This window comes from Periophthalmus magnuspinnatus, chromosome 9, assembly GCF_009829125.3.
Source record: "Periophthalmus magnuspinnatus isolate fPerMag1 chromosome 9, fPerMag1.2.pri, whole genome shotgun sequence".
In the NCBI taxonomy this organism is placed as follows: Eukaryota; Metazoa; Chordata; class Actinopteri; order Gobiiformes; family Gobiidae; genus Periophthalmus; species Periophthalmus magnuspinnatus.
The window spans coordinates 20751384-20766360 of NC_047134.1; the positions used below are offsets into that span (position 1 = coordinate 20751384).

The 14977-nt window shown below is 37.3% G+C and overlaps 1 protein-coding gene across 1 annotated transcript in view; it reads right to left on the bottom strand.

Moving 5' to 3' along the window:
* Positions 1–347: 347 nt before the first annotated feature.
* LOC117376719 (olfactomedin-like protein 2A) overlaps positions 348–14977 on the bottom strand; it is a 32570-nt gene continuing 17940 nt past the window's right edge. Inside the window, exons 3-8 of the mRNA XM_033973241.2 lie at positions 12515–12622; positions 11586–11756; positions 10704–10947; positions 6408–6734; positions 5825–6010; positions 348–1736 (exon numbers count right to left, since the gene is read on the bottom strand). Of these exons, the coding sequence (XP_033829132.1) occupies positions 1123–1736; positions 5825–6010; positions 6408–6734; positions 10704–10947; positions 11586–11756; positions 12515–12622 (1650 nt within the window). The 3' untranslated portion in view covers positions 348–1122. The remainder of the gene's footprint in view (positions 1737–5824; positions 6011–6407; positions 6735–10703; positions 10948–11585; positions 11757–12514; positions 12623–14977) is intronic.

Consider the following 14977-nt stretch of genomic DNA (forward strand, 5'->3'; position numbering starts at 1 on the left):
AACATAGATCAGAAAATTGTGTAATATGGGCCTGTTAAAAAAATTGAGGATTTATTGTAGTGTTGTGTTAGTCCAGTGATTTGAAGATGAACCAAAGATAAATTTCAGGTGAGTGGACGAACAAGTTTAAGTGAAATAAAATGTCATGATAAGAAAAGGTCTAAGAAACATACTACAAATCTCAAAATAGACTTATCAGAATTTAACTTCATATAACGTTCTTTATTATTTGCAACCATTTTAAAATACAATTGACAAAAATCTTACAAACTAGGACAAATAGTGGTATTTTAACAACACACATTGATTTCTTACAAAACTTAAAATTTACAGAAAAATGTATAATTGACAAAATACAGCACAAGCATGTTTGTTATTTTGGGAAGTCATATTTTAAGTAACACACTGTTAACGCAAAACAATTTTGAGGCCAGTACAAAAAGCAAAACAAAGTGCTTAGTGAAAGGATGGATTGATAGACAAATTTTCAGTTCATTTCATTACAAAGGCAGATTTGTCTTAAACAGGTTAAGGTAAGACTTCAGAAGGAAGAACTGAGTCAGGTTTTTAGGATAAGAGATGAGGCAAAAATGCTGTTTAGTTTTTTTTTTTTTGCTTTTCTTTTGTTAGATTTAACACATATTTGTTTTATTGTTTTATTATCAGCAGTGAAGTCCTCCTTCAATGCTGGAGCTGTGGGTTCTCAACATCTGAGGTTTACAATGAGGTTTAGAGTTACACCTGTAGGCAATAAACAAACTAAGTCACTTTTAGTTTTCCAACTACTTTTTAGGAGCTGCATCAAGTTTACCCAAACAAAAAAGTAAATAAATAAAAATACTTTTACAAAATTTTGAAATGTAATTATATAAAGTCACTCTCATTGAAATTTCTTGATGGCGATAACTCTTCCTCTTATCCCTTACCTCAACCTATGAGCTTATTCCTGTAATAACCCATTAATGATCTGAAATACTCTGTTTGAGATATGCATGTTGGCTTTGAGGTCACAAGTTCAAATAGCATGCAACTGAAGGCTGGAGGAGGTTCATCCATTGTCCAAAATGTTCAGTCCAACATGGCTGCCACTGGACCTAATCTGGCACCATAAAAGGTTACCCATTATACTCCTTGCTGTTCGAGAAAGTTCACCTTATACGTCACCTGGTGTCCATTGTCCCAAGCATATAGCACCTTCTCTTTAGGGTTGTAGTCGATTTGAGTGGTGTAGGCGTATTCATTTGTGAAAGGGAGTCTTGGGATAGCGTCTGTGTTAGTGTGAGTATCATAGGCATAGTTCAACTCTCCTTCCTTTTGATTGTACACATCCACAGCATACAAAACGCCACAAATGATAAAGCAGTTGCCGTATGAGTTTCTTTTAAGGCCAGTCCTCCATGTTGTTTCCTTCTTTAGAGACAAGTCCCCTGGGTCCAGTTTGCTGATTACAATCATCTCCTGCTGGCTGTAGTCGTAGTCCACAGAGGGGTAAATGACCCACAAACCGCTTTCGTCAACAGCAAAGTCAATGTCTGAATGACCCCTCCACTTCCAAGGCGTGGTGTCCTCGTAAACTACATCGTGAAGCAGGGTCCAAGCAGCGACGTAACGCATTCTCAAGTCATATTTGATGATGTTTTTGGTGAAGGCGCGGTTGTAATAGAACGCTCCATTGTAGACAACATGGCCGGTGCCGATCCAGTTGTACGGCAGTTTGAAGAGGTTACTCCAGCGACCTGGGACACAGAAAATGAAAGATGGTTATTGATAAGATGGGGAAGATTATTAAAAGTGTGGCATATGGACCTTTCTTAGACGCATAATGAACAGGGCAGATAATTTAATCAGATTTTGAATTTTAAAGGCAGCTGAATTTCTCACTTTGGATTTTTTTAACTCTGAAAAAACAAGTTTGAATGATTTTTAACTCTGATTTCAGCACAAATATTGTCAAGCCCTCAAAATTGACAGTGAGAAATTCATAGAGAAAAAATTAAAAGTGAGAAATCAAGCCACAAAAAATTCTAAATCTGATTAAAGAAATTGTCTTCCAAAAAAAATATAAATAAATTAAAAAAATTTAAAAATTACATAGCAAAAGTTCTAGCAACAATAGGCCTATGGTGGGGTAAATCATCGACAGTATCGCCAAGGAGTGAGAAAGCAATGCAACCCAACTGTACTTGTTTATATAATCTTGAAGCAATATACAAAGAATAATTTAGATGAATCAATTCATAGTGGATTTTTATTTCTTGTACACCGTCCAAAGTCAACTAATGATGACAGATCTACTCCAGAAAAATAGTTTACTAGACTACACTTGGTCAGAGAGGTCAATATTTCAAATTTGTTATCCCATAATTGCCATTTCCAACTCATTTTAAGGAAATAAATGATCATTGAGAGGGAAATGATATGATAAAGTTCAGTCATGTTTTCCCCCGAATCGCATCGATCTTGGATGTCATGGACGTAGTGTTTGGCAGAAGTTGAATCACAGAACACTAGACTCAACTAAAAGTTTGGAGAAATGTTGAGATGGGCCGTTTAAACATGCAGGCAATCACCCAACTGGAACAAAACTAGCATTGTTCTTGTGAATTCTAGTATTTTGGAGATGTAGTCTATTGATGTCATTAATCCATTTAATCTGTTCTCTTTAATAAATAACACTTTTTGAGCCATGTTAGCTGTAGATATGTTTTATTTCATGAATGCATCTTTGACTAATCCTGCATTCAGTCTCCCTCTCAAGATGCTATGCTAAAAATTGGTATGGAATGATAAGAATTAAGGGAACTATTATTATCTACGGAAGAGAATTGTTAGTCAGATTTTGAATTTTAAATGCTGTTGAATCAGAATTTTGTATTGTATATACGTATACTGAAATACTGAAAGAATTTAAATCTGATGAAACTAATAATCTTCCATAGTTATCCACTGACATGCATTATAGTTATATCAATTTTCCACAATTTCACAAATACTTGTAATGCACAATTAAACAAGATTTAAAATGAGATCTACTGGGTCTATTACACATGTCTTGTTGATCTTGATACTATGGGACAATGGGCTGTTTCATTGCACTTGAATGTCAGGAGCTGTGTGGCTAGCTCCGGGCTGCATGCGGATCACTGGGTACCTCTATTCTCTGACATGTGCTCTGGCCTTTGCTTTGAACCAGGCACAACGGACAGGGATTAAGCCATAGGACTGGATTTTGGGAGTTTGGTGATGCATTGTGGGACATAGAGCGATGAGGTGGAGGAGGGGTAGATGCATATAGTTGTTTTAGTACAACCCCAAAGCTTTAAACCCTTATCAGTATGGAAATCTAACTTCCTGAGTGTGTAATATTAGTGATTAGAAAATGGCACTAACAGTATGCAATATGTTTTTTCAGTAGCAGGCTAAATAAACCATGTTAGTGCTGCGTGAAGCCGGAGTAGACACAGCCTGGTGTTGTCAAAACATTATCATTTGCTCTGAGGCCAAGCGTATAATATCTACAAAAACACTATCCATGTATCCAGGACTATTATGTATCAAAACTGTCTTTTTTACTGTAAGAATGTCCCATTTGAGATGACATTCTTTGAGCCAGTCAAAATATACAATTATAAACATTTGGATATATAGTATAAATGTGTCCAATATGTGCTAACTCATCATAACACTATCAAAAATATATATTAAAAATCATATCAAATAATAAAACAAGGTCTAAAGTTGGAGGTGCTGCTTCAGCCTCACAGGTGGCCCTCCAACCTGATTTCACCACTAGGCCAAAGTAGATCTTGCAGCACAACAGATCTGCATCAGGGCATCTGGATGAAAAAACAAAACAAACTATACCATATATACCAAACCTATACTATCAAAAGGTGACTCCCTGCATAGTGGGAAATAAATAATGATTTTTTTAATTGTGTAAAGGGAAAGACAAAAAACATATACTGTTGGTTATCTTGTCTAACATAAGAACTATGTAAGTGCAATCAATGTAAAGAAGAAAAGTTGGTGATGTTTTTTTCTTTAAAAGTTGCAGTATGTAACTTTCTGGAGGTGGCACATCACCTGCATGATTCCATGGAAATAGAAAGAAAACCACACTCTGGAACATTCTCCATGGAGACAGATATGTTTCATGCTGCACTGTGGACTATTATAGGCAGTGGAACAGACAGTCATTCCCTCTTGTGTTCAATTATTGATTATTGATAAATGTGCAGTAATACTTTAAACAGTATTGCATAAAAATGTCCTGAAGCTAGAACATAAGCATTGTGCTTCTCCTGCTTCCACAGTGTAATGTAATGCCTCTGTTGATTTGTGTTTGAGAAACATTGGTCTGGAGTTAGTTTTTTCTCTCTCCGTGGCTCAATTCTCTCTCCCTCCACCAGAGCCCCCAAGAGCTCAAATCACTCAGCACCAATTAACATCAGTCATGCCACAGGAGAAACACCCATCACCAAGACAAACACTTTTTTTCAAGTGATATTGGGTGCACTTTGTTCGTGTACATACATTGATCAACCGTTAATATAAATGGTTTCCTTGTAATGTCACAAGCTTCAAGGCTATTATTGTTATACAGCTGAAGCAATAAAATGTAGAAAAAGGCTATTGTCTGTTGTTAATAAATGTGTGTTTTTGGTTTATTGATAGGAATCATAAGTTTCAAGTGTCAGATGATGTATATGTGAGAAAGACTGTGTGTTTGTTAGTGTCTCTTTTCAAAGCAGATGTTTAGACAATAACATGACTAAACAAGGGCAGGGCTACAACCAGGGGTGCTACACGGTCTTTTAGTACCGCATGTTAAACATCACAGCGGGCCCTCAAACCAAATTTCACCACACAAAACAAATATAGCACTGACAAAACAAGGACATGTCTAAACTAGTTTTTCTAGGCCAATATATTTTAGCTAAAGTTATTGTATTGTCTATATACCTCTTTTCTGTTGTGGCCATATAGGGCAAAGTTGCAGTACAGCGAGTGAACTCTCTGGGGGGCCCTTGTAGCTGTGGCTCCAAGGAGTTGCCTTCCTTGTCTAATGGCCAACAACAATCCTGGCTACAGCATATTCTTAGCTAATCTTTTATATTGGAAAATCTTAGAAAAACATACCAATCTGATCACTGAAGTCGAAGTACTGAAACCAATTTATTCCAAGTTGAGTAATTGGAGATTTTCATACTGTAGACTGTGATGATGTCATGTTCCCAGATTGGGGGCCCATTGATTGATCAGTAACACTGGGTGACAGTAGCTCAGTTGGTAAGGTGTTTGTCCACTGATATAAAGGTTGGTGGTGTGATTCCAGCTCCCACAGATGAATGCTGTTGTTATGTCCTTGGGCAAGACACTGGATGTATGAATGTGTGTGTGAATAGGTGAGTAGTTCCTTGATGTAAAGCGCTTTGAGTGACTTGACTGAGGAATAGAGCTATATAAAGATGTGACCATTTACCATCTAAAAGGTAAACTAAGAATTGCTGAATGCTGATACTTTCTATTAGTGATAAGTCAATATCTACCCTCATCTGTAATAAATATTATTGGCCTGTAGAAGGTTGAGATGTCATCTGAAACCCAGCAATACTCAGTGGTAAAAGTACTCAACGCATTTCTCCAGTGACTTCCAAACGCTTAAACTACTAAATGTGTTGTTCCAACTTGATATGATTTGGCCTTGGTCAATATTATCATGCACTGCAGAGCTGAGAGTCACAGTTTGGTGAGTAAGCAAACCAATTGACTGAAAACAGCAAATAGTGTATGTGCACATTTCAGCAGCAGAATGACCCACCTTGTTTAAAGTTGTCCAGATTTCTGAACTCCACCAGGTTGTTGCCATAATAATAGTTGGTGACGTAGATCTTGGAGTCTTTGGCCAACGGGTCCTTCATCCACGCGCCCTCATTTCGGCCATAGCTGTGGTGCTTCTCAGGCTGTTCTATGGAGGCCAAAGTGCCCTCGCAGTTCATGATTTTACCTACAACATCATCAAATTTTGTGTTATTTATGATGCATCAGGTATAAAGTTAAGATTTATACAATATATCCAAAACATTCACTCTACTCTCCCACTCCTCATTGATTCTTGTCCATCCATGGTTTTTTTTAGATTCTCCACTATACCAGTTTTAACAGTTAAACAAATACAGTAAAATGCACTATGACCAACCATTGCTACAATTGCTCACTAACATCAAATTTACCAAGCTATCAGGACTTCCTAAAAGTTCGGCAGCTATCAGAGTGATACAAATATAGGACTGGCATTGCAATTTAAGTTCTCAAAATTTCTGACAAATTTTGACCTCCTCACATTGTGCATCTCTGTTTGATTTTCATAACAAATGCAGAGGTCTCACATAACTGCTCTGTACCTGCTCTGTGCAGACTGGGCCGGCTGTTGTTGTTGGAGTTGTCCAGCAGCAGGACGATGGTGGGCGCTGGTTTCTCGGGGGCTAACACTGACTGGCTGGTTGTTGTCGTAGGAGCTGTTGTTGTGGTGGTTGTCATGGTGGTGGTCGTATCCGCTGAAGTCGTGGTGCTGGCTGTTGTCGTGGAGACCGTGGTGGTAGGTGCTTCGGTAGTGGGAGGAGCTTCTGGTTCTTCAGTGGCCTCCAGAGTCTCCAGAACCATCTCAGATCCTCCATCCTCAGACTGGGTCTCCTTCACGTGGTGGTGTGTGTATGATTTACCAGAGTTCTCTAAGGAAACAAGAGCAGGAGCATCTTTTTAAAAACGTGCAAAAATGTCTCTGACTGTGATAAACTGGAGACAAGACCATCAATCTGCAGCAATGGACTTTTTGACCACCAGAAAACACACAACCACAGAATTCCCACAAACAGTTTTAACTTCCTAGTCCAATATATAAAAGAAAAAAAATACAGTATTTATACTCATGAAATAATTAATATAGGAAACACTTCTGGGGGCATATGAAATAACAGAAATGTATATATTTAAAGCAACATCATGTAACTTTCTTGAGGTGGTATGTCACCTGGAAACAGACAGTTAAAACCATACTGTGGAACATACAAAATGAAAAGGGTTAGGCTTTAATAAAACTTCTAGCTAACAACTACAGGGCATTACCTTGTGTATTTTCAACATTCATTGTAAAATATTCTTTCTTTTGTTGAAGGTCATGTGCAAAATGTGCTGAATATTGAATGATGAATTAAATATGTCGGTATAATAACTGATTATCTGATTGGGTGTCTGTGTAACCCTCAGTCATTCAGGTAGGTCACAGTGGAAAAGAAAATAAAATTCTATCAAATGGACAAAACGTTTTTAAGAGTGAATACATTTTGCCACTCGTCCAAGTAGCTTCTTCAATTCTGACAACGTTCTGTAAATCACTGCAAAAGCCCTGGATATAAAATAGATATAAAATTTATAACATTCGAATACAAGATGATCAGACAGAGCTCCAGCCGATGCCCTGTGTTGATCTTAGATACCGGCGGTGTCATCTTTCAGGACTTTCCTTTTGCTCAGTCCTCTCCATGATCCCCAGTCATAGCAGGAGTCACATTTTAACTTCGCTGCAGAACCTCACATCAAAGACCACACATTATCAATGCAGCGCAAGGAAAATAGCCACTTCCTCTGTCTTCATGACTTGAATGTCAGAGTGTAAGGAGAGAAAATAGAGATTGTTTTATTCTTTATTCTTAATTGTTTATTTGGATCCCCATTATCCCCATTATCTTCCACCAAGTGATTGCTAGTAGTGGTTTTAAAAGCTTTACCCTCCACTGTAATTTCACAATACAAGGTACATCTCGGCATGGGTAACCATTATTTTTTTGTTTTTTTTGGAATATATCTTGCATAAAATGTTGTCCTAGTATATTTTTATGCATTCTTCTCGACATTAGACTTGACTCACCAAACCATTTTATTGGTGAATCCATTACAATTAAGTTTCTAGAGCTTCATGGTGATCTCACATGGTGTCACATGCAATAATGTTAAACCTAAACGTGCACAGTGTAGCTTTTCTGGTGGAGGGTCTGCCATCTGCTCATTTCCATGAAGATGTTGTTGTTTTACTTCGAACGTTCTCCACTATGCCATTGAACCTGATCAGTCACCACTGAAATAACCATAATGCTAATAAGCTGCAATGCTCCAACCCCTACTACAAATAATTTCTCTGTAAAATTCATCCTTACACAAAATTCACGAATTCATGCAACAAGCCACGTTTCTGTTCTAATTTACGCAGAAATAGAAACGACAGTGAATTAGCGGTAGACATGAAACAGAGAACGTTGCTGTCAGTCTGTTAGGGGCTGCCACGTCTCCTTCTGCCAAACACATGCTTCAACTGTGAATCTTCTACTACCACATTGCAATGTCTACATATGGACCTGATGAGAACCAACTGTAGGAGTATGAAATTAACACGACGGCTTAAGAGAGCTATTCAAGTTTTATGGAGTGTGAATGGAGCTTGGGGATGATAGTGGCGCGCACAAAGGTTGGCCGTAAATGTGTCAAAAGTCAAAAAACAAGATGGTGGCCGTTGAGAATCCATACATATGGGGAGCACATTTTATTGTATTCTCTTACATAAAGTTCAAAGAGGCTATTACATAAACATTCGTGGCTGTGTTCAATATTCATTCATCTTTTTTTTCAATGCAGTTTACTATGGGTGTTAGGCCAGGCTTGATCCATATGATGAATCTGCCAAAGGACTAACATGTTGAGGCACAAATTTAACAGGTTTAAAACAGGGCTATTCAGGACAACATTGGAGCCTAACCAAGCCTAAAATTGGACAAGATTGATATATATTCTACACAAGAAGTAACCCAAAAGAGGGGAGAAATGTAGATCAAATTAGGCAAATACTTGAACTGCAGAGGGATCAGCCTCTACACGGACAATGTTCAAATCCAAGCTTAAAATGGTTCTGTTTAGCTGCACTCTTCTCTTCTGAAGTCAATTTGATGATGTTTATTTATGTTTTTATTTATTTGTGTTGTGGTTTTAATCTATTTCTTATTCTGCTTTGTAAACATGCTTTGCCTTCAGCAGTACATACACCGCTGTTTAAGAATCACTTTATTCAACCACTAATTCTCACACCTGCACTATTCATCAGCTATGTATGTACTACACACAGTTCAATTTATGGCCAGATAGTTGGCTCAAGACTTTAACCCCCAACCACATTGCTTAAAGATGCACTATGATACTTCTCTGATGTAGGGTGTGCTACCTGCTTAAGAATAGCCATATTACCTTCTATTCTTCTAGTGAAACTTCAACCTTTTTGTTGTGTGATATTCATAAAACATTGGCAACCATATTAAGATTTGTGTTGTTATAAAACAGGTATGCTTTACAATTATTAAAACACCAAAATATATCCTCTATTCAAAACACTATGGTCCACATCAGGCCTGGTTCTAACCTGCTGAATTTGGGTGGACAGACAAAAATTTTATGTGGGCAGTTACAAAGGTTTAATTGGATGAGCAAAAATCACATGTGTTTATGGCAAGACAAATGTAATTAGCAATTTACATGTAGACCAGAACAAATGTGTTCTGGTCTACATGCGGTTATATTTACAATAGCCATCTCACGGTACATTATACTCAAGCTAGGCTTTGTGGTTGACCTGCAGGTTAGGAATTGGACTGACGGCTCTGATAAAAGGAGTCTCCTTGCACTTGTCTGAGGATTGTGGAAATGCAGCCAGATGTTTTCAGACTTTGGAGAGGTGCAAAGATCCTCTAAGCTGGTTCACGTGTGGGGCATAACATGTAACCTGACAGCACTATGCTCCAAAGACCAGGACAATCCCAGCTATTCACTAGAACTATATAGCCAAAAGGATTAGAGGAACTTTCTGACTGAAGTAAAGGAATGTAAGAGGCATGGCAAGGTACTGTTGAACCAGCAAACCTAAAAAGCTGCATGTATTTTGTCAATAAAAGATTTCTAGCTTACTAGTGGAAAAAAACAATCTAGTCTGTGTTGACAGATTTGAGAAAATAACTGAATTGTGGTTCACCAACTTTAACTTGGTGCGAGCACTGCACAACAGATGAGGAAGTTTAAGCATTACTGTTTTTGTAGAATCATAATAAGATGAATATTGAAATAATTATTATTTATCAGACTACAGACCACTACCCAAGGCTAGACTTGACTAAATCACAGCTGGACCAGATCTGAACAAGGACCATGGTACAGACTAATCAACAGATTAATCAACCAGGAACATATCCGGGCTAAACAAGAACTAAAATATAATAGTTCTTAAATGGGTTTGGGTCAAAGAAGCTGTACCTGATTTTAAAATATCTTAAAATATGAAAAACAGAACTAGTGATCCAGTTATTAATCACTTACCTTATGCATAGGAAACACTTTTAATTAGATACTGACAGTACACACTGGACTTATGTTGACCTCAAAAGCTGCCATTACAATATACACACTGTATGCACTGGGTATGCACTAAGTTTAAACCACAACACCTTCAGCTTGGCACCACAAAATCACATTCTGGGAAAGACACACAATTCTAAACCCATGAGTTTATGTTCTCATTAGCTTGCCAAACTTGACCTTCATTCATACTATAAAAAGAAACACACACAACAAAACAACTACAACAGACCAGTAGATGGCGCTCTCACCTTCTCTGTGCTCATCCCCATCAGTTTTGGTGGCCTTGTAATAGGTGATGCCCCGGACCACTCCTGGCTGATGTCCGACCTTGGTTTTGGCTGTAGGGTCGGGTTTAAGTGGTTTGACTGGTTTGATCACCTCCTTCTTGGGCTTGAGGACCTTTTCTTTGGGCTGTTTTGCAGGAGCCTTTGCTACTGGAATCTTTTTGTTTGTTAGTTTCACAGCGTCCTTGGATTTCTCATCATTAGTCTCCTGGAAAAATCCCACACTCTTTATTTAGAATCACGTCAGGTGCATGAGATCATAACTATTTTGTATAACTGCACAGCTATTTTTTGCACTGTTGTTGTGTCTGTAATGTATAATTTTGTATTTCTATTTAGTCAACACCCTTTACTTATTTATTTGGCTTTATTTTATCATAATTTATATTTTACTATAATAATTCATTTTTTATGTTGCACTACATCACCCAAGCAAGTTCCTAGTTTGTGAATTTTGTCCAATGACACATTAAAACCTTTCCTTTTAAAAGTTCTTAAATGTCCAAAGATATCTCCAGAATTTGCTGTATTACTTCCATGTTTGGGTGGTTTATAAATAATCAGTATAAACACTATATATTTCAACTATTTTAGGCATACTTGAAGAAAGACTAACAATCCCAAGGTTGGAAAAAAAAATCTTAAGTAGAGTTCCCAAAATTGATCGTGGGAAAAGGCCAATATAAAAGTCACAATAAAGTAAAAATTAAGCACAAAATGAGTTGGACTGTATGAGAATCAGCACGTTCTTAACATGTTTAAGACTCACTAAGCCAATTTACATTTGTTATACTTTCAATGTGTCACCAAATCTCTGTTGCCATGTATAAATAACAGATCTATTACCTGTGCCTTGTTCTCGTCCTTCTGCAGCAGCTGTAGACTGAGGCCGGACAGCTCCTTTTTGATGCTCATCATGATGTTGGAGTAATTCTCGTATCGTTTGAACTGGTTTGTCAGACTCTGCATGCTGTCACGAACAAACTCATTCTCCCTTGTCAGATTAGTCTTGATTGTCTAAAAGAGAAAAATCGATTATATAATAATTTTGGTCAACTGTATTTTCATACATAATTAACACTTTTTTTTTTTTTACAGCAACATATTTTGGAAGTGAGAAATACATTAAATTATGGTGTTAGTATACTAGGAGAGCAGATATGGTATAAAAAAGAGAGGTAGTAATAGTTGTAGTAACAAAAATTTGCTGTAATAGTCACTAGAAGAAGATATAATGATCTAACAGTACTAGCTGGCAGTAGTAAAATGATGAACAATTATAATGAGAACTTTCTTTTCAACTTTAGACTGTTTTAACTTAGGTATTTCTTTACAATAAAGTTTTTTTCTTTTTTTTTTTTTTTTGAGTATAAAATGCCCCTTAATGTTGGGTTTCCATGCTTCTTGGAGACTGATGCTAACCTCTTATTACTTAACTTTAACCTAAACCCTACACTTATCCTATTTAGCCTATTCTATTTTATCTGAACTTTCTGATCTAATAATTGTATTGTATGTAATTGTAAATGTATTGGGGACTTGATTTTTGTCAGTGTGTATACAGATTTTTGCCCCACAATGTGATAAATACCCGCCTGCCACATCAAAATTAGGACTAAACTGGGACTAACCAGGACCACAACAAGTGTACATTAGAACTAAACTTGGATCAAACCATAACTGGCCGAGTGTGCACATCGCCCTATATCCTTATTATCCTTCTTGTTACATTTCGATAAATCAATGTTTTTTCTTATCCCACAGACAAACCTTACCTCCTCCAGCGTGTTCATCTGGGACACCACTTTGTTGATGTACGAGTGAACCTTCATCAGATCCATGCTGTACAGAGTGCCCTCCAGCAGGTCCACCATGGTCTGCAACTGCTCACAGAAAACAGGAAGAACATGCATCAATCACTACATCACAAACACTCCAACATCTTAACACACCTTTATTTGACCAAGCAGGAACCGCATTAGCCTAAGTGCACTTCCCAAACATTTGCGTCTATTGACTTCCTCTCAAAGCAGTTATGAGTGTGTAATCTATTGTACCAATGTAGCGGCCTGAACAAGAACAGAACCGTGACTAGTTAAACCAAACAAAGTGTCAAGCCAAAAATGAGACTGAACCAGCACCAAACCAGAAGAAGTGCACCATAACAAGGATGAACTGCTCTAAACAAGGACTGCTGCAGGCGTAAGGGTGTCAAAACTGGGACTAAACCTGAAACTAAATGTGGACTAGACCGGGGCTAAACAGGGACTAGTATTTAAGTCATTTTGACAGTAAGTAAGATGTCAGAATCAGACTTATCTAATCTAATCTAAACCAATACAAGATGGTGGTTAACAAACAACAGTAGCTCTATTACAAAGTCAACAACTTGAGCTAATCTAAACCAGAACTAAACCAGAGTTTAACCAGAATTTAACCAGGATTTAACCAGGATTAGGCCATCCTCTGTAAACCGGGACTAAAACTAACTAGACTAAACACAACCAAAACTAATTTCAGAATTTACCCAGACATAAACTAAACCAGAGCTAAATAAACTAAGCATGGCCCAAAACTAAAAAAGAAGTAAACAGAAAGCCAAACCCTGCCCAAACATTTGCTTTCATTTACTTCCACTGTATTGACCCAGACACTTGGGAATGGGGTCACTCCGGGTCCATCTAATGTACTAGTTGTACTGGGTTTGCTCTGTAAATACACATGTGCTGTTAGTCTAGCCTATAGCAGCACACATCTGGATATGGCTTGAATCCCACATGGTGTTTCTACTGTGAATAATGAAAGCATAGCATTTGCATGGGAGGAGATGAGATGGTATGCAGGTTAGTGTTGTCACGATACTGAAGTTTCAAACTTGATTTTGAAACTAAGGAATAGACTCAGTACTCAATAGTGATTCTGATACCACGATGATAATAAAAAAGTCTCTTTCATTAGACATCAGAATGTGAGGAGTTATATCTATCTAACCCCTCAGTCATCCAGGTTTGTTAGTATCTTGACTATCTAGTTTCAATACTGGTTTTAGTATTCATTAGTATCTGAGTTTCGATACCTTTGACAACCGTAATGCAGGTAAGGGCCATAATAAAACCAAGATCGAACATTCAACTCACTTAAACTATTCTGTAATACAAATGCCAATGTTTTATGTCTTCCAAGTTAAGCCAGAGTTGAAATGAAGATACCTGTATGATATATGTGAACAGCTTAAAATCATTAGTGACCTTTGAATGACCTCAGTGGTTGAGGGCTATCTCGATACAAAACAATACATTTATATCACTGCTCTCGTAAACCTTTCATTACATGATTCGCATGGAAGACCCTGTACTATCATCATAATGCATACCATAAGGCTATATGTTAAAACTACTGAGACCATATGTACTGAACAATAGTACTTGGATTGGGACTAACCCTGGTCTAGACAAAAATAAACAGGATAAACTTGGACTTAACTAAACTCTATTTAACTTAAACTGTAGACTGAATTTAACTAGGCCAAACACTGGATAAACCATAACTTTTCTAGGACTTACAGATTCACTATGTAACGTTTTCTACTTTTTCCACCACCTGCTTATCTCCATTGAGTTGTGACTGCTTGAATTTGAATATTCCACAGTAGGGCATTAAACTTATCTAACTCCATGGAGAGAAGCAGAAGGCACATCCAAGCCAAGTTACAGGTGACAGCTGTGGAAAGGTGACCACACTCAATGACGTATGATTTTCAAAATCCACAAAGTATTTTAAAAACATCTATAATAAATAAATGCAAGATGGATACGTTAAATGCCCTACTGCGAAACATTCCCAACAAAAACACATGGCAGACCTCCCAGATTTGGACTTACCCTAAAAGAAATCAGATCAAAGCTAGGATTAAATAAGAATTACGTAAACATTACATAAACGGATCATAAAATAAAACCATTTGTTGCTTTGTCTTATCTAGACGTTAGACAATACTATAATGGCAACCAGACAATATGGCTCCTATATGACCTGTTCAACATATAGGAATCAGGTACAGTTGCAGAAACACTTAGCAGTAAAAATAATGGACCAATGAATTTGCGATAGAGCCTTTATAAACCAATAATAGGTCTTTGAAGCTACTCGAGCCAGACTTTAGGGGACTCACAGTAAAATCAATGACTGGCTTTTGAAAGATACCTAACTGAGATGGTATATGGTGTTTTTTTTTTGTT